Source organism: Hylobates moloch, unplaced genomic scaffold, assembly GCF_009828535.3.
Source record: "Hylobates moloch isolate HMO894 unplaced genomic scaffold, HMol_V3 SCAFFOLD_5, whole genome shotgun sequence".
Taxonomy (NCBI): domain Eukaryota; kingdom Metazoa; phylum Chordata; class Mammalia; order Primates; family Hylobatidae; genus Hylobates; species Hylobates moloch.
Genome location: NW_026652280.1, coordinates 151,843,099 through 151,868,884, shown reverse-complemented (window position 1 = coordinate 151,868,884; position 25,786 = coordinate 151,843,099). Strand labels below are relative to the sequence as shown.

The following is a 25,786-nucleotide window of genomic DNA, read 5'->3' as shown; positions in this document are numbered from 1 at the left end:
ATGATTTTTAATTTTTATGCAACTAATAACATAGTTCAAAATATGTAAAACAAAATTTGACCTAACTATAATGAAATAATAATAATACATCTACAATCACAGTGAGAGATGTAAGTTCACTTCTCCCAGTGACTGATAAAACTAGTAATCTCAAAATTAATAAGGAATAGAATAGTTGAACACCACCTAACCAGTGACCTAATAGAAATACAAAAAATATCCTAGCCAATAACTATAGAGGACACTTTTTTTAAGCACACATGAAAAGCGTGGGCCATAAGCAAATCTCAAGGAAATTCAAAGTCAAAGGACTGAAATCATATAGGACAGGATTTCCTACTACAAGGCAATTAAGCTTGTTTCCCCTGACCTAAGATATATTCACACCAAATAAGTTATTATCATATCAATGTGAAATGTCCTTCCCTACCTCAATAACTTTACACATCCTACAGTTTGACTAGAATTAAACCCTTTACAACTAATCCCACTCTTCTGGCACCACATCCCTTCCAATATAAAAACATACATATATTCCATACTTGCTGAAATTTTTAAATTTTTGAAAAAATTCATGTAATATAAGCTCTACGAAGTCTTTCTTGACAACCTCACCCAATCAGAATTAATTGTATACCCATAAAGTTGGCTAAATATTTGTCTACTGTAATATTTATCATAGTAGATAAAATACTGTGTTTGTTTGTCTGTATAACTGAACTATTATCTTCTTATGATTAGGAACCATAATTTGCGTCTTTTTGTATTCTCAACACCTAAAGCACTTAAGACACAGCAGGCAACTAACATACTAACATCATGGAACTAGGTTTTCCTTGGCTGCCAAGATATTCAAAACTAAATTTGCAGCTCAATTCTTGTTGTCTATTCTAATTTATATCTCCAATAGTAAATTTTTAAAAATATACTTCAGTTTCTTAATAGTACATGATAGATTATCAATTCAAAATACAAACAAGCTGATGATTCTAAAAATAAGCATGGTTAGATGGCAATGTTGCATCTATAAAACACGGTTTGAGCTAATATTTTACACAAAAGTATAACTATGGCTTATTCAAGAAAAAAAAATCAGTTTTCCTGTATTGCCACAAAAACAGTAGCTAGAAAATATGAATGGACAGATATATTGTTTGAATTGTTTCTAAAAATTTTAAAATTTCTAAATGTTTTGAACACACCAATGTAGACATTAACTTATTCAATAATTATTAACATCTGGTATTTTTAAGATGCAGATAAATTAACTCAATACTTTTAATTTCTAAATATGTATTAGATACATATTTTGTTTGATAAAAAATGTTCTTCTAATTTTTACAACAATTTTATGTCACTTTTATCCAAAATTATGAGTTATATAAAACTAAGAAAAAAACACAAACAATATTATTTTGGTTAAATACTGGACTCATTTTGTTGCTTTATGAAAAATTTTCCTAGTCCACCTTTGTTTTCCACTATTAAAAGATAACTGGAGTATCAACTGAAAAGCAGTTTCATAATTTAATCCTGGAGACATTAAACTGAGAGTTACCACTTCTTCCCCTAAAGAATTCTCATTCTTTTTAAAGGTGCTGAATAATATTATTCTGAATAATATTCCATTTATACACACACACATACACACACACACACATACACAAACACATATTACACAAACATATATAACAATTTATTTATCTGCTTATTCCTTGATGGACATTTGCATTGATTCTGTATCTTGGCTATTGTGAATAATGTTGCAATGAACGTGGGAGTGCAGATATCTTTACAAGTTGGTGATTTCATTTCCTTTGAGTTCGAAAGACTGGGGTTGAATTGTTGCATCATATGGTAGTACTATTTTAAGTTACTTTAGGAACCTCCATATTTTTCCCACAGTAGCTGTACCAGTTTCTATTCACACTCATAGTATCGCCAGTACGTCCACTTTACTAAAAATACTGCTTCTCAAATTATTAATTATCCCATCAAATGAGATAATGAAATCCACATACTACTCAGGAATTGTTAAAGCTTCAATTTTAGCATATTCTCCTCCTAATAGTGTTTACCTATTTTCCCAAAGCAGAATTAATCACACCACCCCCAGTCCACTTCAACCAAGGAAATACTGCATTGTAATGTGACTTTCTGACTTTGCAAATTAGGCAGCCAAACCATTCTTAGAGTAGGTAGCCAAAGCCTATGTAAAGGTCACAGATATAAGGTTGACTGTTAAAGTAGCTTAAATTTCAGGGTCATGTATTATATACAATTTCACATGAATTTTGTATTTTTAAAGGGTACTTATTCCTGGAATGGGCACAAATGCTTGCTTAAAAGAGTCAGGGGTATATTCATCTGAACCCATAAAGAAGCAGACAGAGGCAATTGTGCTGTTAGAGCTTGAATCATCAGGGCATGCATCAAGGCCCTGCCACTTATTTTTGCAGCTCCTGAAACTTGCTGACGGATGTACTATTCTTGCCTTAAGTGCACGAAGACCCACAGATTATTGAAATGAGCCCACCCACCTTTTTATGACACCAGTCTTCCAGTAAGTCTAATGAGGACAAGAAGATAGCAATAAAGCTGTCTTGCATGTGTATCTATGTAGAAGCCCATTCATTTTGAAAGAAAGCAAACACACAAAATATTCTGCTCCTAGTACCACTTCTGAAAAATGGAAAACTACTTTCTAATAAGACTAATATAAACATCTATTTTTTATTCTGAGTTTCAAAGGAGTCAAAATATTTTGCAAAGTATTAGTGCAATTAAAATTATTTGAAGTAAACTTTAAATAAAATAAGGAAACAATTCAGTCCAATTCTGACAACTTCAGCAGAGCCATTATTCAACCGGGTAAGATGAACGGGAGACACTATTTTATGGATAATATTTAATTATTAAAATTGTTTACCCAGTCATAAAATGTTATTGATTCTTTAATAGCATTTTAATAAAGATAGTTTTTGGTTGACAAGTAGTAGAAGAAAGCACATCTGTGTTCCAAGATAGCATTAAATGAAGTAAGGTAAATTTTGAAGATGCAAATTTTAGATAGTATGGCCTTGAATCTGCACTTTGTCTTAACAGATGGTTAACAATCCCTACCATATGCAAAGCTAGACAATATTTTAAATCATTGTATATATCCAGAAAATTCACTTTATTAAACATGTTTCATGCAAATGTTGGCATAAATTTATTATTTAAAATATAATTTTCTTTAAGAAACTTGTGCTACTGGTATCTTCAATATACCTAACTTTTAAGGTAGGAATTAACCTAGTCTTCATTATACATAAGTAACATAATCATTGTTGAACACACTCAGCATTCAGAATTACATAATTTACTATAAAAAGTTATAATAATCTATTACGTATTATATAACTTTTTATCTCATAATTCCAAAATGAAGTCTCAAAACTCAGGTAGCTAAGGTAACTACTCTTGGTATATTAGATGTATTACTAAAAAGTTGCATATAATGCTTTCATATTAACAAATTATATTAAGTACATTATAAATGTTTTATACTTAAAGTAAATCTTTTAAGGTGAGTAATTTTAAATGAGACTAATCATTTCCTGATTCATATAAGTTGTGATAATGCTATTTTGAGTATTATCTTATAATAATTTATATTCCTTTAAGAACTAGTGAAGCATTAACGATGTACATTTAAAATGCATAAATAGATGTTGGTGTTTAAAGTTTTGACCTCGGAATCAACTATGATCCATTTATTCTTTACCTATTTGGGCACCTTTCAGTTAGTAGCTCTTGTTTTTTCTCTTTTCTCCTTAACAAAGTGCCCTTAAATTTGACAGACAAATTAGCTAACTTCCTAGTCCTGACCTTTGGTCTAATTTCCTAGATTATAATCAGTGTCCCTTCATTTGACAAGGAGTCTTATTTGCAACCATATTTGGCATGATCCCAGGATCTCCACATATCAAATACTGCCCAAGTGATCAACAATGCAGATTTCTAAGTTAGTTATCATATGGAAACCTAACCTAGAACAAATTTCTGTAGTCCAGTTTAACATGAAACTTTCCTTTATTTTCAATAGATTTTATATTTCAAGGAAACTAGATTAATATTTTTCTATCAACTTAAAAATTAGAAAAAAAAGTTTTTTGTTTTTTTTTTCACTTTCTTGGACACAGCTTCAAGCAATCCTTAAATTCAGAGGACTGTAACAGTCCGTAAAAAAAAAAAAAAAAAAAAAAAAAAAAAAACCAGCAAAAAAAACAATTTACCAAATTATCTCCATTGTATCTTATGTATCAGTCAGGGTTAACAAACTTTTTCTATAAAAAGCTAATTAGTAAATATGTAGGCTTTGGAGTGTACATATGTTCTATTGCATATTTTTCTTTTTTTCTAACAATCCTTTTAAGTTATAAAAACCATTATTCCTTATGCACAGGCGATATCAGATTTTTCCTGTGGACTATAGTTTCCCAACCTTATATCTATATTTTATCCTAATTCATACATGTATGTGTACACACACATACACACACACACACACACACACATTTTTCTCCCATATTGCCTTAGAAATTTTTGAGGAAAAATAAAAAATAAATGCACATTCACACAAATATACATATACAATTTTAAATTAAATTTAAAATATTTTTACCTACAGAAATATTATAGACACCCCATATCAATCTTGCTTATTATGATAATATGGTCTATGCATACAAAAATAATTTAATGTACATTTAGTAGTGGTATACAACACCTGAAAATCCTTCCATTTTGGGTACCTCTACTAATGTTGTTATCACTAGTGTATGAATGACTTAAGAAAACAAATTCCATTTTCCATTTTCCTAAGAGCTAAGGCCACAGTCATATGACTTAGCTTAACCAATTCGGTGCTTTCTCCCTGGATTTTTACTTGTCAGGGACAATCCAAAAGCACAAGGACAACAAAAGGGTATTCATGACAGCTGCAACAGAATAATGGGGAGACAAGTAGCCAATAATAACAGAAAACTAGGAATGCTATCTGGTGGAGTCAGCTCTGCCATGCTTCTCACTGCTGTTCATTTTCCAAAGCCAGTTACTGTGTCTTCCTGAATTTTTCGTGAGCTTCCTGAAAAACCTCTAACAAATTCTATTATTGTCTAAGTCATTTACAGTTAGCTTCCGCTGTTTGCAAGTAAGAACTCTAGATACTACATAATCTAATCTTCTAAACTTTTATGTGAGAAGGATTAAAAAAATTACTTGCTTTAATCAATTATGAAAGAAATAACTCATTAACTACTCATCAACCAAATAATCAGAAAAACATCACAAGTGTACTAGGCCTACAATCTAAATTTGAAGAGTTTTGTAAAATATTTCACCGCTAAAATATAATGAATTATTTAGTTTTTTCTTAATTATATTTGTATTAAGTATTTAAATGCAGTATTTTCTCTTCTTTTTATCTACTTTTAAAAATAAATCCTCAATTTTCTCCATCATACCTATGAAGTAATTATATTTACCTGACAGAACTGCTGTGAGGATCAAATGAGTTAATAAAGACAAGTGTACATTTAAAACTTCCCACAAAGTATATAGTTATGCCATATAATGATGTTCCAGTCAATGACAAACTGCATATACACTGGTAGTCCCCATGAAATTATACTACCATACTTTTACTCTATTTTCTATATTTAGATACACAAATATTTATCATTATGTTACAATTGCCTATAAAATTTACTATAGTAATATGCTGTACAGATTTGTGGCCTAGGCTACAAATAGGCTATACCACCTAAGTTTGTCTAAGTGTAGTAGGCTATACAACCTAAGTTTGTCAAAGTACTCTCTATGGGTTCACGCAATGACAAAATCACCTAACAACACATTTCTCAGAATGTATCCTTGTCATTAAGCAATGCTTGACTGTATTTCAGCAAAAATAATCTATTAGGAATAAAATAATGTTATTTATAATGTAAAATCATATACAATGTTAGTGTACCATTATATATGTTCCATGATATGCCACTATATATGTGAAAATAGTAATTCTATTAAAATATAAACTCCACAAATGCAGTGAATTTAAATGTTTTGTCCACTGTTGTATCTTCAGGACCTAGAAAGGGCCTAACTTATGGTAGGCACTCAATAAACACTTGTAGGATGAACTGATCAATAAAAATTAATAATTATATCATGCCTATAAGGCAAGTATTACACATTTGTATATAAATTCATAACTTTGCTATGAAAATTTTATTAAGAAATAATATTTTCCCAAGATCTAGCAAGTGCTAGCAGAATAATACAAGTTATTTTATTTTATTTTATTTGGTTACGACCCATGAAATATGGGCCTGAGTCCTGTGTCTATAACTTAAAGTTTTGAAACCTCAGGCAAGTTATTTGGGATTGTTTATAGGATCAAATGAAGTAAATTACATAAAATGTCTGGCACACAATGCCAAGCCAGAACTTGAATAAATTATCTGATGATTCTAATCCACTGTCAACTTTGAATAACACCAAAAAATTCACAGTAAGTAGGATAGCTGATTAGACCTAAATAGTTTATATTGTTTTATAATAAATAAAATAGTCTTTATAAGAATTCCCTATGATTGGTCAGCCAAGGCAGCTCACACTTGTAATCCCAGCACTTTAGGAGGACAAGGCAGGCAGACTGCTTGAGCCCAGGAGTTGGAGACCAGCCTGGGCAACATTACAAAACTCCATCTCTATAAAAAATACAAAAATGAGCCAGGCATGGCAATGCGTGCCTGTGGTCCCAGCCACTCGGGAGGCTGAGGTAGAAGAATCGCTTGAGCCCAGGAAGGTGGAGGTTGTAGTGATCTTAGATAACGCCACTGCACTCCATCCTGGACTACAGGTAAGACTCTGTATCAAAAGAAAAGAGTTGCCTACGAACAATAAAAATTAAAAAGCAAATTTAATTTGGTACACTTAATCTCTAAAACTTTCTAGGCAGCAAGAAAATTCTAAAAAAAAACTCCATATGAAATAAATAAATTTTTCTCTTTTTATCTACTCTTTTTCTTTGGTCAACCATGAAAGATTCTAACTCATGATAAATAAAAACATTTTAAGGTATTTTTCAAACCCAATTTGATAACATAGGTTGCTACCCTGACAATCATAGTAGAGAATAATGATTTTATGTCAAAATGCTAATAATTTCAGGAGCGCTTTCCAATATCAACACAATGTCCATAAAATAAAGTGAAAGTGTCAGAAATCTTAAAAATTTAATTTAAAAGGCATGCATTATTGATAAAAACATGTTTTGGATACAGTTTTAACTGTTAGTCTGAGGGGGATTTCCTTATATGTGACTTGAGGCCTTTCTCTTGCTATCTCTAGCATTCTCTCTGCTTTTGTCTTTTGTCAGTTTAACTATAATGTGCCACTGAGAAGACCTTTTGGGATTGAATCTTTTTGAGGACTTTTAAGCTTTCTGTATGTGGGTCTATATGTTTTGTAAGACTTAAGATGTTTTCAGCTATTATTTCATTAAATAGCTTTTCTACATCTCTGTCCATCTCTTCTCCTTCTGGGTCTTTCAAAATGTGAGAATTTGGTCACTTTAAATTTCTCATTCAACAAGTCATGAATTGCTTTTCTGATATCTTTGTATTGTTTAACTGTGTTCCTTTATATTTCATTGAGTTCCTCTAAAATCATTAAAAAAATTTTTCAGCCATTTCAAATATACTTTTTCCTCTGGAATCTGTTTATAGAGAATTATTGTGTTTCTTTGGAGGCATTATGTTTCCTGCTTTTTCATGTTTCGTGTCCTTACATTGACATCTGTACATCTGGTGTTAACAGTTGCTTTTTCCAATTTTTTGTAGGGAAGTACTTTTTGTTATAGATGTATCTACAGTGTTGGTTGGATAGGATGCTTTGACTTTGAATCTGGTGGATGTAGTGGAGTAGTCTCAGTATAATTTATTTGACCAGAATTAGCATCAGAAGTATCTGTGAGTTCTTCAGTGCTTGAAGCTGCAGTTGTTGGTAGAGGCTGTAGCAAGACTTTGCTGGTGACAGAGACACCAGTCAGGCCAGTCCTCAGTCACCAGTTGTGGCAATGGTGGGCTAGACATGCTGGTCCTTAGGCCTCCACATGGCCTACATGGGTGGCAGTAGTTATGGTTGTGGTTAGGCCAGTCCTTGGGCCTCAAGGATGTTGTAATTATAAAAGATACAGATAAAGAGATGCATAGGGTGTGTTGTGGGGGAAGAAGCATGGAGCTTTCCTTGAGGAATCTTCACTTGTTCAGTTATTCAGTGAAAATTCTGTTTTTAAAGTACTCGTGAGATAACGTTAGATCCATCTAGATAAGCTCTCTTAAGGTCAACTGATTAGTAAGTCATCTTACTTACATCTGCGTAATATCATTTGTCCTGGAACATAACATGATCATGCGAGTAACACCAGGGAACAAAAGCCATGTGAGTCACCTAGGAATTCTGCCTACCACATGTGAGAGGAGATTAAATAAGATCAAATCTTAGTTATCTTGAAACCATGCGAAGTAAAGACACAATTGGCTTATAATAGGCACACATTTTAGTCAACATGGTTCGTGGCAAAAGTGAGGAATGCCCATGGTGTTATTTTCCTCTTTTATTCTGTTAATATAAGTGATTTTCTAATGTTAAACTAACCTTGTATTCCTGGAATAAATTATATTGGTTATAAGGTATTATTTTTTCTATATCATTGGATCTAATTTTCTAATATTGTATTCACGATTTTTTACATCTGTATTCATGACACTGACCTGAAATTTTCTTTCTTGTAACGTCTTTGTAAGATTTTGGTATTAAGGTTTTGTTGATCTCTCAAAATAATATGTAAAGTGTTTTCTTTTACTCTCTGGGAAATTTATGTAAGATGGCATTATATTTTCCTTACATGTATAGAATCATTCATCAGTAAATTCATCCAAGCTCAATGTCTCTTTGTGAAAAGGACTTCAAGAATGTGTTCAATTTTTTAATGTGTGTACAACTATTTAGTATTTTTATTTCTTCCTTTGTCAGCTTGAAAATTGTTTCTTCACAGAATTTTTTCATATCACATAAAAAAATTGTAATTTTTGGTATAAAGTTGTTCTTACTTTAATATCTGTAGACCTACAGCAATGTGGCTTTTTAAATTCTTTACGTTGGTAATTACTCTTTGCTTTATCAGTCTTGCTGGAGTACTATCAATTTCCCTCCACAAATAATGAGTTCTTAAATATATTAATTTTTTCATGTGCATTTTCTCATGTTTATTGTATATTTGTATTCCATTTCATTCATTTCTGATACTACTTTTCTTATTCCCCTTTACTCTGGGTATAACTTCTGCTATTTTTCTATCTTCATGAGACAGATGGTTAGATTCTTGATATTCTAGCCTCTCTCCTTTGTTCATACAAACATTTGTAGCTGCTAGGCAATAATTATTATTTTGTCTTTTGCTTTCAAATATTCTGTGGCAGAAACTGCCTGACACCACTCAATTCCAATTCTCTTTTTAATCCTTATAACAGTAGCCAAATTTCATACAGGTGACAAAGTGATCAGATAAAAGACCCTATTTCTTAGCTGCCAGTGTACCCATACAACTAAATTCTGGCCAAAGAAATGTAGGAAAGGGGAATTCTGGCCAACGAAATGTAGGAAAAGGGAAATGCAGTATATCCAATAAGGGTGATTAAAATTGCTGTTATAATCGGGAGATGTGCCCCTTTCTGCCATTCAGTATTGCCTGTCTTCCAGCATAAAATCAGATGTAAAGATTGGAACTCTGGCAGCCATTTTGACCATAAATGACCTTGAAGATAAAACACACAAATTAGAAAGGTAGATTGAAAAGTTAGAGGAAGGTTGGGTCCTTGATTTTGTGCAGTATCACAGGCCTGGACTTCTTGAACCATAGACTCTTCTCATATAAAAAACAAAATTTCTGCCTAGTTTAAGCCAAGATATTGGGGATCCCTCTTACATAGAACTGAATTGAATTAGTAAAACATACAAATATATTATTTATTCTTTTTTTAATTATCAAATTTACTAAAGCTTTCAGGAAATTGTAATATATAGTGATGATTATGGGCCTCCTTATCTTGCTCCTCATTGGATAAGATAACGTACTATTTTGCTGTTCTTTTCCAATATGTATATTAATGTATTTTAATCATATTTACTGGAAAATGCAGTCTAAGTATATTAGACTTTTCTCGCTTCTACTAAAACCTAGTTTATTATAGCCCTAGCATTTAGATGGTTCCTACATTAACACTACCTGCAAAAAGAAATTTGCAACCATACAATCAGACAATCAGAGTTAAACATTTTTCTTGGAAAATAAGCTGAAATTTGTCTTTCTAAAACTTTCACTCAATATACCTGATTCTTTTATCTATTTGACTTACAGAAAATATTCAACAATTTGAGGTCAATTATTTGAATTGCCTTCAATTTACTCTTGTGATACTTATATATCCAAGTTCCCCTAATCATACCTCTCATGATATGACTACAGGATATTTCATTTCTCTCCACCTTATGTTTTAAGAAATAAATATTTATTTAATAAATATCACCTAAAATGTGAAAGTCACAGAAATTTAGTTTGCCAGAAATAGTTATTGAATGACACTTTGTTTTGTTTTGTTTTGTTTTGTTTTTAGATGGAGCTTGCTCTGTCACCAGGCTGGAGGGCAGTGGCGTGATCTCGGCTCACTACAACCTCCGCCTCCTGGGTTCAAGCAATTCTCCTGCCTCAGCCTCCTGAATAGCTGGGACTACAGGTATGCACCACCACGCTCAGCTAATTTTTGTATTTTTAGTAAAGACGGGGTTTCACCATGTTGGCCAGAATGCTCTCCATCTCTTGACCTCGTGATCTGCCCACCTCAGCCTGAATGATGCTTTTAACATGTAAACACTACTTTTTAAAGGCACTGTGGGATAATAGTTATGGCAGTGACATAGTTTTCTAATTTCTCCAGATTCCTTCATAGAAACAAACATAACAACTAGAAGGCAATTTTTTTTTAAATATCTACAACGGTACTATGTGACAAGGTATCCTCGGGAAATCTAAAATGTGAATGAATGGGGAAAAATCATTGACAATTGTAAGCCCACCGCTGTGTTAGCAATTATTCAGGAGGAAACAGACAAAAGTAATGAGGCATTTGATGGACAGAAACAAAACAAATAGAAGAGAAGCTAAATCCGGAGTGGGGGGGATGGGCATTAGTGTGTGAATACAATAAATAAAAAAATCTATGGTAAGATCTAAAGGATCTGAAGCATTCCGGGACTCTAAACCCCCAAAACACTAACCAGCCAAAACTCTCTTACAGGTCAAAGCCCAAAGTGAGGAGAATTTCCTGGGAAAAGAATAGTAATTGAGTAGCAGAGAAAAACAGTGAAAAGAGAGAGAAAAATATCCATATTAACAAGGAGGTAATAGAAACCAGGGCCAGAGATATCAGAAAGAGAACCATGATACTGTGGATGCTACACAAACACAATAGGAGTAGTTTTAAATACTGAAATAAGAAAAGCTTCTCCTTAAAGTTAAGAAAAACTAATTTTATGGAAACAGCAATGCAGAAAAATCACTATCTCGTCCTTTAGAGAATTACAATAAGAAGAAAATAAAGAGCATAACAATATCATTGTAGACAATGGAAGCAGGCCAGAAAGTGAAGCTTATAAAAAATAAAAATAAAATTACACCTATTATTTCAAAGTGAACAAAAAGATAGCAAGAAAATTATATAAGACATGTAAGAGCAAATTTAGAAATGCAGTGATAGAAATGAGAAAAAAAGTATTTAAAAACTCATTTTATATATAAAGACTAAACCAGAAGGATTATAATTTTAAATGAAAACAACAAAAAATTTCCTAAGTGAAATAGACTAAAATAAGAAATATTTTTAAAATTAAAAAGAAAATCAGTAGAAAAAGAACTACCATCACTATGATAAATAAATATGAGTAACTATTCAACAAACTATTTCAACAATATATCTCCAGTCTAATGATTAAAAAAATCCTGCAACAAATCTTGAATTGTATTAAATACGTTGTTGATAGTAGCGTGTAATAGCAATTATGAAACTATTTTGTGTATATTGTAGGATTAAGCTAATGAGTAAAATTAATAATGTTGGCAACCAAAATTCGAAGGGAAGTATAATGTTGAATGAAAGGAGTGAAGAACCCTCTGTGTTGGATTAACATTTGGGGTGTTAACATGAAATTATGATGGACAGAATAATCCATATTCTGTCTGCTGAAATGGGCTAGGAATAATGGCACCCCAATAGCAATGAATACATCTAGTTTCTAGATCTTACTTTCCAAATACCATTCCTTACTGAAAGGACTAGAGCTGTTTGGAAAAGCTGACGTCAGGGGTGTTGTTAGAAAAGTAGAAGGAGCATGAAATTTGGAATATGTTAAACACCGGAACCTGACATTTATTTACATGCAGTTTCATCTTTTCATAACTGACCACAAATGACCAGCACAAAATGGCTTTCTAATATTGATTCATATCTTAGCCTCCCCACCAAGTTTAAACTCTTAATGTTTCATCTGTAAAACAGAAAATACAGAAAGACTCAAAAGCTCTGTTTTATTAAATAATATAATGGATTAATGTACCTAACATGGTGCTTTACATATATTGCACATTCAATAAATGTTTGTTTCCTATATTCTTTTCCATTCTTTTTCCTTTTTTACAACCCATCAACACCACCAATAATCCTCCCCATGATCTCAGTATAGCTGCCTTTACGTAGGTTTAGGAGGCTATCAATGTAATTACAACATTTCATTCTAAGAATAAAAGTATGCTTTCCTTATATTCTATCACCCGTACTAGAAATACTACCACTCTAAAAGACAAAAGCATTAATCATAATAATTTTATAAATTTTGGCCATATATATTTCAAGTACTTAAAGTTAAAAATTTCAAAGTGCAAAATATTTGGGTGTGAGGAGACATTTCTCATGCCTAGATATAGAGACACAAGAGGACTAATCACTCGGACCCTAGGTTGTGGGAATCTATAGTTGCCTCTCAGGGGAGCTCTTCATATTTCCTAATTCTTACTTTCACCTTTCCATGAATGAATCCAGATCTGATTTCATCTCCCACTGTCTCTCCATTTATTGATGTATTAATCAATTCAGAAAATATTTTTGAGTACCTAACATGTGTCAGGCCTTCTGTTACATATTAAAGATACAGAGTGGAAAACAGAGATACAATCTCATAGAGTTTATAGTAAATCTGGAGATATAGATAACTATAGAGATGACTATAATACGTTATGGTAAGAGCTTGTGATAACAAAAGTATGTGAAACACATCAAAGAGGCAATATCCCAAACATTTGTCCTAAACAAATTGAAAGTCACTGGAGGACTTTAACTTGGTGAATAAAATGATTAAATTTGTATTTTTGAAAGATTACTGTCTGCATGCTGGAAGGGAGCAAGAAATCCAGGGAAAATTTCCCATGGGGCCAAATAACACAGAGAGCACTAAATATAACAACAACAATAATAATTAAATTTTTAAGGCCGGGCGCGGTGGTTCACACTTGTAATCCCAGCACTTTGGGAGGCCGAGGCGTGCGGATCACGAGGTCAGGAGATCGAGGCCATCCTGGCTAACACAGTGAAATCCCGTCTCTACCAAAAATACAAAAAAATTAGCCGGGCGTGGTGGCCAGTGCCTGTAATCCCAGCTACGTGGGAGGCTGAGGCAGGAGAATGGTGTGAACGCAGGAGGCAGAGCTTGCAGTGAGCCGAGATCGCGCGCCCCCACCCCCACCCCGGGGCGACAGAGAGAGACTCCGTCTCAAAAAAAAAAAAAAAAAAAGAATGTAGTATCTACTTTTGTCAGGTGCTAAGAGCACTATATTGATCATCTCAATTCCCACAAGCAAATAGAAATACGTACTTTTATTATCCCCTGTTCTTTACAACTTTACAGATAAAGAAATTCAAGCCCAGCATACGTAAGTAATGTAACTAATGGAACAGAGCTTTAAAGAGAGAGAAAATACAAATCATTTTGTCTTGAACACTGCCACATATTATTACTGAAATCTCTTCCTGCAAAACTCTCTATTCATACATGCTTAGTTTTTAAAGATTGTTCCCACGAACAAAGTTTTTATCCCATGTTACATGAGCATCAGTGAGAACCTTCATTCTACCAGAGAAAAAAATCCCTGGGGAATAAACTAAAAACAAGACCCTTTAATTAGATCTGTATTTAATATAAAGAGCACATTAAATTCAAATGCAAAATAAAGACAGAATTAATATTTTAAATAAGTATGCACTTCTCAGTAACTCCCTGATTGATTCTTTTGCACCTCCTTTACTCAGATAATTTGACTTGTCTCCAATGTGAGATGATGTTCTCTCATATTTTGACCTCAGTGTGGAAAATTATGTGGAACCACTTCCTCAGAAGTTGGCGGCACTGTATTTATGGTCAGTTTCACTACTTATCCCTCATACTTGTTTCTCTTTATCAGGACTATTGCCACCTATGATTTAGCATATATTGGCTTGTGCTGGAAGGCATTGTATCTCATTGTATCTATCTTACCACAGAATGTTGAATCTCATTTCAGTGAAACTTCCTAATCTTGCTTTATCAACAAATGTCTGTTTTCTTATTCCAGATCTACGTTAATCCTATCTGTATTTCAGGGCCTCTTCTGAACTTTACCAACTAGAATAAGCTATATGAATATTTTCATTTAGTTTTTCATATGTTTGATGTTTGGTATGACCAATACTATAAATTTATGACAGAGTATCCTATCTTATCTCTGCAAGTACAATGTTGAGAAATTCTAGCAAAAAGGTTTCCATTTATTTGCAAAGCTTAGCTACTGCAAAGGAATGCAAGGAACAAGAAAAGAGGAAAAGACAACTAAATAAAGGACAATATAGATTGATGTGGTAGCAGATGTGTCAGCAAAATTGTATTCGCATCTAAACAAAATATAAAATCTTCCGTATATGTTCCATGTTTTATATTTCTATTGTATCCCATTATATAATCCATGGCCTACATTTGTATTTGTATGGTAAATTGAAAAGAAAAAATAAAATATCAAATGTTGATTATGTTAAATATTATATTACTATAGAGTCTGTGGTATTTTTCTTAAAGTTAGGTTAAACGGACTATACCATTTTGATGATAGAGAATACAAAAATGCAAATTATTGGAGAATTGACTTCTTATCATTTATTTCTTCACATTCTTATTTCAATATTCAAATGGTAAAGAAAACAAAACATACCTCAAATTTTTTCTAACTAAGAAACCACGTATCCATCTTTGAACAATCAAAACTGGTGAATTATGAGCCAGAATTGTATTAATTTTTGAAGTAATATGTTTAATATTATTAATTTCCTCTTCATAGGTTGTTCCCTGTATAAAGAAAATATAATTAATAATTTTTATCTTTCATGAAAGTATTTCCAAAAGATATTTTAAATTTGGTAATCTATTGGTTTAAATAAACTAACAAAATGTTCACAAGGTCTTACAGGCATTATAGTTAAATTATGATATGGTTGGATGTTTGTGCCCTCCAAATCTTTTGTTGAAATGCAATCCCCAATGCTAGAGATAGGGGCTTATGGGAGGTATTGGATCATGGGGGCTGTTCCCTCCTGAATGGCTTAGTGTCATCCTTTTGATGATGAGTGACTTCTTGCTCATATAGTTCACATGAGATCTGGTTGTGGGACCACCCCTTCTGTCTCCTGCTCCCTCTCTCACCATGTGACTTGCCTGCCTCCCATTCACCTTCTACCATGATTGTAGGCTTCCTGAGGCCCTCACCAGAAGCAGATGCCAGCACCGTACTTCCTATATAACCTATAGAACCATGAGCCAAAATAAACCTCTTTTCTTTATAAATTACCCAGCCTCAGGTATTTATTTATAGCAATGAAACTGAGTAATAAAAATAATAAATACATTTTTATTATTAGAGTAAAAGAACAGTAATTAGTAGCATCAAATAATTTCAATTCTCTACACAAAACGTAAGATTCTTGATGATAACTTTTTCCATTAAAGATTCTTTTCCCAATCTGATAATATATGTATAAAATTTTAACCATAATCATTCTGCTCTCTAAATGGTAGTGGCACAAACAGGTGTCCAATGAAACTGCAAATACTCTGTCAGCCCCCATAAAGAAAATTGATATACTTTGATTCATAAAATAATGTATAGTAAAAATTTTGTTGTAGCTTAACTAGAATGTTGGACACTTTTATTGGAACGCAGCAAATTATCTTGGAAAAGATCCTGTATTGGCTTTGAGAAAGATCTCCTTTCCTGAAAATTTTTAGATTTGAGATCGTAGGCTCAGTATATTTCATTGACAACTTGACTGGTTAGAAATAAGGTCACTATTTATGTTTTGAATGTAAGATAATGCATTAAAAATACTGACAATCGCATTGTTTATGAAGCACCTCTTCTGAAGATATCAACCCTATTACACTTAAAACATACACCCTTTCTGCATATGAACTCAATAAAAAAGTTTACAGGAAACAAAAAAAAATCACAACACCTTGCAGATTAGTGCTGCTTCCAATTTATACTTTCAAACACTCATTGCTATTTATAAACTTATTTCCTTGGCTCTGTCTTTATTCCATTCCCAACATTAGCTACTGAAAACCTTTGACACTATTCAATACTCTTCCAGTCCATTCCCTGGAGGTTTCTAAACACTCTGCTTCTTTTTTCACAGAGAAACTAGAGCCATCAAGTCTGAACTCCATCAACTAACTCCCCTCCATTCTCTGTAAATTTAACTATCTTCCTATCTATACTGAGTAGAAGTGCCTTCTACTCAAACTTAAAACAAGAAGTATCTCTCTTTTTGTCTAAGATTGGCACTCTGTCACTGTTAGGAGTCTCATTATCTATTTTCTAAGGCTCTGCCTCTGCTAGCACTATCTGTTCATATATAAAGATGATCTAACTTTACCTATCCTTAAATCCTAACTCTCAATCCTTTATATCTAACTTTCATTAAGAGTCCAAAATCTAGAACAGAACTCCACATTTGTTTCTCCCACTTTTTTTTTTTTTTTCTGTATCTCATTCCACTGGCTTCTATCCCTATCATCCAAGGGCACTTTTTTAGAGTTAACATTGGACATTGCCTCCTTGAAATTAGATTCTGTACTACACTCCTTTCAGTTTTCCTCTAAATCTTGTTTACTTCTGCACTTAAAAAAAAAAAAAAAACTATATATACCATGTTTATCACTTCATTGTTACATTGAAAGAATTTTCTCTATGTCGCTTTTTAATCTCTACACATCCTCCAAATGACCACTTCTAAGTTCATAGCTTGAACACTCACCTTTGTGCTACAGACTCTCAGATTTCTATGTTTAGGCCTGACCTCCCTCCTGAGCTATGTAATAATACAGTCAAACTGATATCTAACTAAATACAACTTTCCCAAATATGAATCTTCTTTCCCAACCTGCTTTCTCATATACACTACCTTAGTAAATGGTACCACTGCCCACAGTTACCTAAACCAGAAACCCTGGAACCATCCTATGTTCTCTCCTTTTTTATGCTTCCTGGCATGCAAATGTTACTAAATGCAGTACATTCAACATCCCAAATATCAGTCTTACCTCTTTTTTTCTTCTATTTTCTGCCATTGCTTTTCCCATGTCTTTAACACCACTTCCCTAACTTACTAAAATTCTCCTAACTTATATTTTCATTAATTCCTGTTCCCCCACTTCCTCCAAACCATAAAATGTACTATTGCTAAATGGAGCATTCCAAAATGCAAATCTTATCATATGACATTCTAGATTAATATATTTATTGGCTTAGCAATGAAAGACAAATTACAAGTGTCTTGGTGTGCCACACAAAGTCCTTCTTGATTTAGTCCCATCCTAGCTCCTTAATCTCATCTCCATTTATCCTACATAGAATTACCTGATAATCAAACTTAAATGCTTTTTACAAATGCCATCTGTATTTCTTGAACTGCCTTTTTCAATGATTTGTTTCACAATTTTAGTCTTTGGGAGACTCAGTTCCTTCCCCCAAGAAGACTTTCTTGATGTTGATCTGCATTCAGTGTCTTTATACAATATTATCCTGTGTCCTGTGAAATAATTCACTTGCCACTCTCGACAATGTTGAGTTTTACCTGACCCGTGTTCTTGGAAAACAGTGAAAGTTAAGAAATCTCCTCAGTCCTTTGTTTCAGGAAATGGCTTACTGAAAAGAAGCACCCTGCTCTTTATGACTGACTTAAATAATACTCTTGGATGCCTTTCTTGTTTGTTTATAACAAGACCTGACCACAGACCTTCCAAATTCCCATTCTTCCCTTCTTTAACAATTAGCTGAAAGGTTTTGTCCCTACCGATCAATTGGAATAAAATATTTGTTAGCCAAACTTTAGTTGAGATTATTTCCTTCCTCTGGGCCCCTGAACTTTGGCCTACCATCAGCCCTAGCCAGCACACAGTCTCCCTTTAACAGCCCCTCCTAAGAATAGGTTTGTCTCAGGGTAAAACAGTCTGTGCTCTAAGGTCAGACCACGCCACTTTTCTTCATTCCACTTTCCCACATTCATTTATTTACAGTCCTGTTTATTCCTCCTTATAAATGAGAAATTCTTTTGCCTAACCATTATGACTTTTGCAGATCTTATGGTCAGAACATTCTCCATATTGTAATAATCCCACTCTGCCTATTGCAATAGTTCCTCTCCCCCACATGCAATCAGCTTTTTGAATAAGGTCTCTATTTATTAATCCTGATGTTTTTAGCTGACAAATTATTCTTTAATGCAATCATTGGTATATCTTCATATAAGCTCACCAAATTTAACAACTCTTCATCCTACATATCTGGACTAACTGAGATATCTGGTCTATAACTGGCATTTGATTATCAATTGACTGTAAAAATACTAAGTAATCATCATTGTTGGCCTCCAAGGGTGACTTAACAATGTCAATCAATTTATTCTTGTAACTCAATTATTTTGCATGGCTACAAAGACATCACACTCTTTTTCTCCCTTTTAAACTTTTCTTAGTCTGTTTTGCTGGTTCATTTTCTTCTGCAAACATTTAAATATTTGATTTAACTCAGATTTTCATTCTTTTTCATCGTTCTTGGCTAACTCTTCTCAAGTGATCACCTTCCTTGTTATATCTTACGGCCTCGCATACCTAGATTATCCACATAGCTGTAATCTCCTGTCAGACATTCTTTCTTAAATTACAGGCATATAAAATAAACTTCCAATTCCATTTATTTACTTCATGTCAAAACCATAAATAATTATCTCCCTAACTTGAATCAATCCACACTCACATTGTATTATCTATATAGTCATAAAAACGATTCTTCATCTTGTCAACCAAGTAATAAACCCATATTCCTCTTTCTCTCACACCCTTTTCCATTCAATAAATCACTAAATTCTATCAAATAGCCCTTCAATCTGTTCCTTATATGCTATACCTAAACCATTATAATAGACTCCTAATTCCCTTATATTCAATTTCCCTCCACTCCAAAATTACAGAATACAGGATGATTTTTCTAGAATAAAAATCAGGTCATATAAATGCCTGAAATGTTTCCCCAAGATCTTGCAAGATAAAGTCCTGTCTCCTTAGTATTACATATAACACCATTTGCTATTTTAATCCCGTTTTTGTCTCCAGCATCATTTGACATGCCCAAACATATCCTCCAAACTCCAAGAACACGAAACTACTTGTTGTCACTTGCATGTGCCAAGCTCTATCAATACCTCTGTGCCTTTGCAAATGCTTTCCACTCTGCCTCACAGGCTCTTCACTCATGCCAACACCTCTATTTGCCTAGTGATTTCTTACATTCAAAAAATTCATCAGAAATATAAATACTTCTGCATTTTTTTCCCGTGATTAGAGAATTGAACTTCAAAGATTTTTAAAGAAAATATATGTACTTTGCTCACAGAATTTTTCCCAGTACTCAGATTCATGATGTTTTATCCATTATTTCCTTGATTATTGCTTCTCCTTTATTTGCTTTAATTTTCTGTACCGTAATTCCATCCTATTCATAAATATTACATGAATGTCTACATTTTTTCTCATAACTTTATATATTTATTCTCATTTTGGTGAAGCCATTCTGTCAAAGGTCAGTTTCTCATATTGAATTTTTGATTTAGCTTATCAACTATTTCAGTTATGTGGCAGAGTCTAAGTTCTTTTCTGAAGCTCCTAACTGCTCTCAGACGAGTCCTGTCATATACCATTTGATACTTATTGTAACCCTGACTGTATTTGAATCTCTCCATGAAACCTATTCTGTAGTAATGGATCCTGTCACTTGTTCTATCATCACCCTGCAAACATAGAGGGTTTTGCAGAATTTCCTCTAGTTCCTGTGATTTTATAATATTTTTCAAGAAGAATAGCTTAAAGTCAGGCTATCTTAGTTTCTTCTTTTGATTCAGTTATGTCTTAGTCCATCTGGGTAGCTATAACAAAATACATAGACTGGGTAGCTTATAAACAACAGAAACTTATTTCTATCAGTTCTGGAGGCTGGGAACTTCAAGATAAAGCCACTGGCAGTTTTAGTGTTGGATTAAGGCCCATTTCATGGTCCATAGATGGTACCTTCCCACTGTGTCCTCACGTAATGGGAAGGGGACGGATCTCTCTGGGGCCTCTTTACAAAGAACACGAATCCTATTTATGAGGGTTCTACCCTCATGACCTAATCACCTCCAATATTCTCCACCTCCAAATACCATCGCATTGGAGATTAGATTTTAGCATATAAATTTTGGACTGGCCACATTTAGACCATAGCAGTCTCACCTTCATTGTATCTGACAAAAAGTCTTTGCTATGTCTAGAATTATCCAGAGCTAATAATATTTTGTAAGAATATTATCTTTTACTAGTTTCTAGTATAGATGTGATTTCCACAAATCTTTATGTTTCTTTGTTAATTACATTTGTGCTCATGATGCCACTTGTGGCTTAGGATTAAAGGGGTTGAGTGTAATGATGTAAAAGTGTGTAAGTGGTGGCAAGGGGATGGGGGTAGAAGTGTTGGACAAGCAGAAAGAATACAGGAGAGAATTTCGATGATTAGAGCCAAGTAGCCCTGGTCAGAAGCAGTTCTCATCAGTAGAGAACCATTAAGCTCATATTGCAGTTTACATCAGAGTCCTGCTTCTTACTGAGTCATGACAAATTCCTTCTCATTAAAGAAATAAACAGAATATTCATCAGCTATGGGTAGTATGAGTGTTCCTTCCAGAGAACAAGTAACCTCCAGACAATATTTAAGCTTTCTGATGTCATAAAACAATGATCTTGAAAAGTAGCAATAAAGATCCTGCAAAATTTTACAAATGCCATAAACTATTTGATGTCTGAAGATGAAGGAACCCTCTTTCTAAAATAATAATAATAATAATGCATTCCCTCCATTAAAGAAGTGATAGCTCTGAAGAAAAACTACATTTATTTAAATCCTAGTTCTACCACTTGCTAGCTGTGTATTATAGGGTAAATAACCTATCTGTCTCATGTTTTCATCATTTGTAAAATAGGGATAACGATGGTACAACTCACTGGGTTGTTGTGAGGTTTTAAGCATGCAAACAATGTTATCTTTCAACAGTTTTATAGCAATACTTAAAATAATATAGTGTTTTAGGGTTTATAAGGGACTTCCACATACATTATTATATTTGACACTTACAAAATTTTATCTAAAAAGAGACATGTACTAATTAATTTATCCAAACTAATATAATGTAAAATTATGAAATCAACAAATTAACTATAAAAGATAATCACTCCAAATGTTTTCAATCCAATCAAAGGAATTATAGTAAAGGCTTAGCAAAGAACAAAAGATGCTTAGGCAAAAAACTATCAACAATCAATAAAATGATTGGTAGAATAATAGAAATTCTATACTACTTGCCTGAAATGAAACAGGGGCTATTACTAATCCTGGAACGAAGTAGAGTGAGACATGCAAAAGAATATTAAGGAATTTTATAATTATGACTCATATGGATGAGAGTGTTTTGCATGTTGACAGTAAGAGTTGTTTAAAAACTAATTCTGAAACTATATTCTAGTCACCTTGTATAAAATGATGCAAAACAATTTCCCAATTAATTTGACATTCTAAATGCCTATTGTACTTACATAATTTTTATCTTTCCTACTTCCATGTTTTTAGTTCTACAATCTAGTCCATAAAGTTTATCTTTTTCTATTTTATTTGTGAATATTTTCCATAAGAATATTTGATCTCATAGAAGTAAAATGTAGAACAGAGGATACTAGAGGCTGGGAAGGGTAGAGGGAAAGAATAGATAGGAAAAGATTTGTCAGAAGAGAAAATTACATGTAGATAGGAGGAATAGGTTCTAGTGTTTATATCACTGCAGAATGACTATAGTTAATAATAACATATTATATAGTTTTAGATAGCTAGAAGGAAGATAGTGAATGTTCCCAACACAAAGAAATGATAAATGTTTGAGATGATGAATACGCTAACTATGCTGACTGGATCACTATACACTATATATTTTGAAACACCATAAATGCCATAAATATATACAATTATATCAGTTAATATTTTTTTTAAAATCCAAATTTGGCACACATTTTCTCAGCATATTTGAAAAGTGTAAAACATACCAATCCCATAAGTGTTTATTTCAAATGAAGAAAAATCATATCATTTTTACCTTTTTATTTACTCTTTTAATATCATGTTCACTTTAATAGTCCCACAAAATGGTAAAAAATCTGTGTGAAACTCCCCACACTAGCATGGAAGCTTTTGTATTATTTAAATCAGTATTTCTAAGGATCACTTGGTAAACACTGAGGTACAAGACAGCTGTGTTTTGTTAACTGTAAACCCAGGGCATAGAACAAAACTGTAACATAGTACATAGTAGTTATATAATAAAAGTGAGTACTCTAAGTGTGCTAGGCAGTGAAAATATAATTTTTCTATTGTTGAAATAATTCTACATAAATAGCATTATTCTATGGACATTCATACAGATTGCTGCATGTATATCAATAACTTGTTAATATTTCTGGTTGAGTACTATATCCTGGTAGGGATGTGTCAATTCATTTAACCATTCACTCACTGAAGGACATCTAGGTATTTTCCAGTTTGGGGCCATTACCAATAAAACTGCTTTAAACACTCATGTACAAGCTTTTATATGAACATAAGCCTTCATTTCTCCGGAATAAATTCTCAGTATTGCAATTGCTGAATCATATGATTATTCCATGTTTAGTTTTTTCAGAAAATGACAAAATCTTTTCCAGAGTGGCCGTACTATTTTATTTTCCTACCAGTTTCTCTGCATACACGCTAGAATTTATTGTCACTCCTTTTTTTTAATTTTAGCCATTCTGAATAGTATGTAGTAATATCTCATTGTAGTTTTAATTTCCATTTCCCTAACAGCTAATGATATTGAATATTTTTTCATGTGATTACTTTGCCATCTGTATATACCCTTTGGTGAAATTCCTCTTCTGGATTTTGTTCAATTTTTAATTAGATTGTTTCATATGTTTTTGATGTGTGTGTGTATGTGTGTGTGTGTGTGTGTGTGTGTGTGTGTGTGTGTTAAGGCTTGAGAGTTGTATACATTTTCTATATACTAGTCCTTTTTCAGATACATGGTGTTATAGGCTGAATCGTTTCCCCTCAAATTCATATACTGAATTCCTAACCCCCAATAACTCAGAATGTGACTGTATTTGGAGATAGAACCCTATTGGGTTCTAAGAGGTAAATAAGTTAAAATAAGACCATATGGGTGGGCTCTAATACAGTATGACTGGTGTTAAGAAATTTGGACACAAACACTTTCACAGAGGAAACACCATGTAAAGACAGGGAGAAGAAGAGCATCTACAAGCCAATGAGAGAGTCTTCAGAAGAAATCAACTTTGCAGATGCCTCAATCTTGGACTTCTAGCCTCCAGAATTGTAAATAAATAAACACATGTCTCTTTAAGCTACCTAGTGGTACTTTGTTATGGCAGCCCTAGCAAACAAATTACATAGAGTTTGCAAATACTTGACCCAAATCTGTAGCTTATCTTTTCATTCTCTTAACCAGGTCTTTCATAGAGCAAAATTTTTGAAAAAAAATTGATTACGTGCATTTTATCATTTATTCCTTTTACAAAGTATGCTTTTGATGTCAGGTCTAACAACTCTGTCTAGTCCTAGATCCCCAAAAGTATTACTTTTCTAAAATTCTGTAACTTTACATCTTACACAACTGCTTGACCTATTTTGAGTTAATTTTTGTATAAAGTATGAAACTTAGACTGAGGGTTTTTGATGTTATTGGTGTTTTGGCTATAGATACCCAATTGCTCCATGACCATTTATTGAAAAGACTTTTTTACTTCACCAAATTACATTTGTACCTTTGCCAAAATTCATTTGGACATATTGCATGAACCTATTTTTAGGTTTTATTTTCTGTTCTATTGATCTATGTGCCCATGTGTTATCAATACCACCACAGTCTTGATTACGATAGCTACACGTGTCTAAAAATAAGGGAACCGATGCATCCCACTTTTTTCTTGTTTTTCTAAGTTCTTTTAGCAATTCTAGCTTGTTTATATTTCCATATAAAATTCAGTATAATCTTGACTACATCTACAATCTTATGGAATTTTGATAGGAATTGCATTGAAGCTGTAGATAAATTTCAGTAGAATTGAGGTCTTTATTTTTATTTTATTTTTTAAATCAGTGTTATGTAGTTTTCAGCACAGCAGTACTGCACATGTATTGTTAGATTTATATATTAAGTATTTCATTTCTTTGAATGATGATAAATTGTATTTCAAATTTTGACTTCCATGTGTTCATTGCTAGTATATAGAAATATAATTAAGTTTTGTATGTTTATCTGGCATACTGAGACAATGCTAACCTTACTTATTAGTTCTAATATATTCTTTGTAGATTCTTGAGGATTTTTTACATAGGTGATCATTTGATCTGCAAATAGAGTTGTATTTCCTCTTTTCCAATTTCTATTCCTTTTGTCTCCTTTTCCCACCTTGTTGTACTGGCTATTTTCTGGCACTATGTTGAAAAGAGAAGTGATGGTGGACATCCATGCTTTATTCCCAATAATGTGGGAAAACTGTTCTTTCACCATTAAGCATAATGTTAGTTGTAGGTATTTTCTTGATGTTTTTCCTCAAGTTGAGGAAGTTGCCTTCTAAACATATTTTTCTGAGAGTTTTTGTCACAAATAGATGTTGAAATTTGTAAAATGTTTTTTTTCTGCATGAATTGGTATGACATCTCTTCTTTAGTCTTTTAATAAGGTGGATTGCGTTCATTGGTTTAGAATGTTGAACCATCCTTGAATCCCTATACTTGGTCCCACTTGGTCATAGTATATATTTTTATATGCTGCTGAATTGTATTCACTAATATTTTTAAAGATTTCTATGCTTATAATCTTAAGGAATATTGATCTGTGGTTTTCCTTTCTTGTGCTGTCTTTCATTTTGGTATCCAGATAATTTTAGCTTCATAATATAAATT

General features: G+C 32.8%; 1 protein-coding gene across 3 annotated transcripts in view; it reads right to left on the bottom strand.

Annotated features, from left to right (window-relative positions):
* LRRIQ3 (leucine rich repeats and IQ motif containing 3) overlaps positions 1 to 25,786 on the bottom strand; it is a 210,324-nt gene that overhangs the window by 152,114 nt on the left and 32,424 nt on the right. For all 3 annotated transcript variants that reach the window (XM_032155580.2, XM_058439879.1, XM_058439878.1), the window contains exon 4: positions 15,401 to 15,534. In XM_032155580.2, the coding sequence (XP_032011471.2) occupies positions 15,401 to 15,534 (134 nt within the window). The remainder of the gene's footprint in view (positions 1 to 15,400; positions 15,535 to 25,786) is intronic.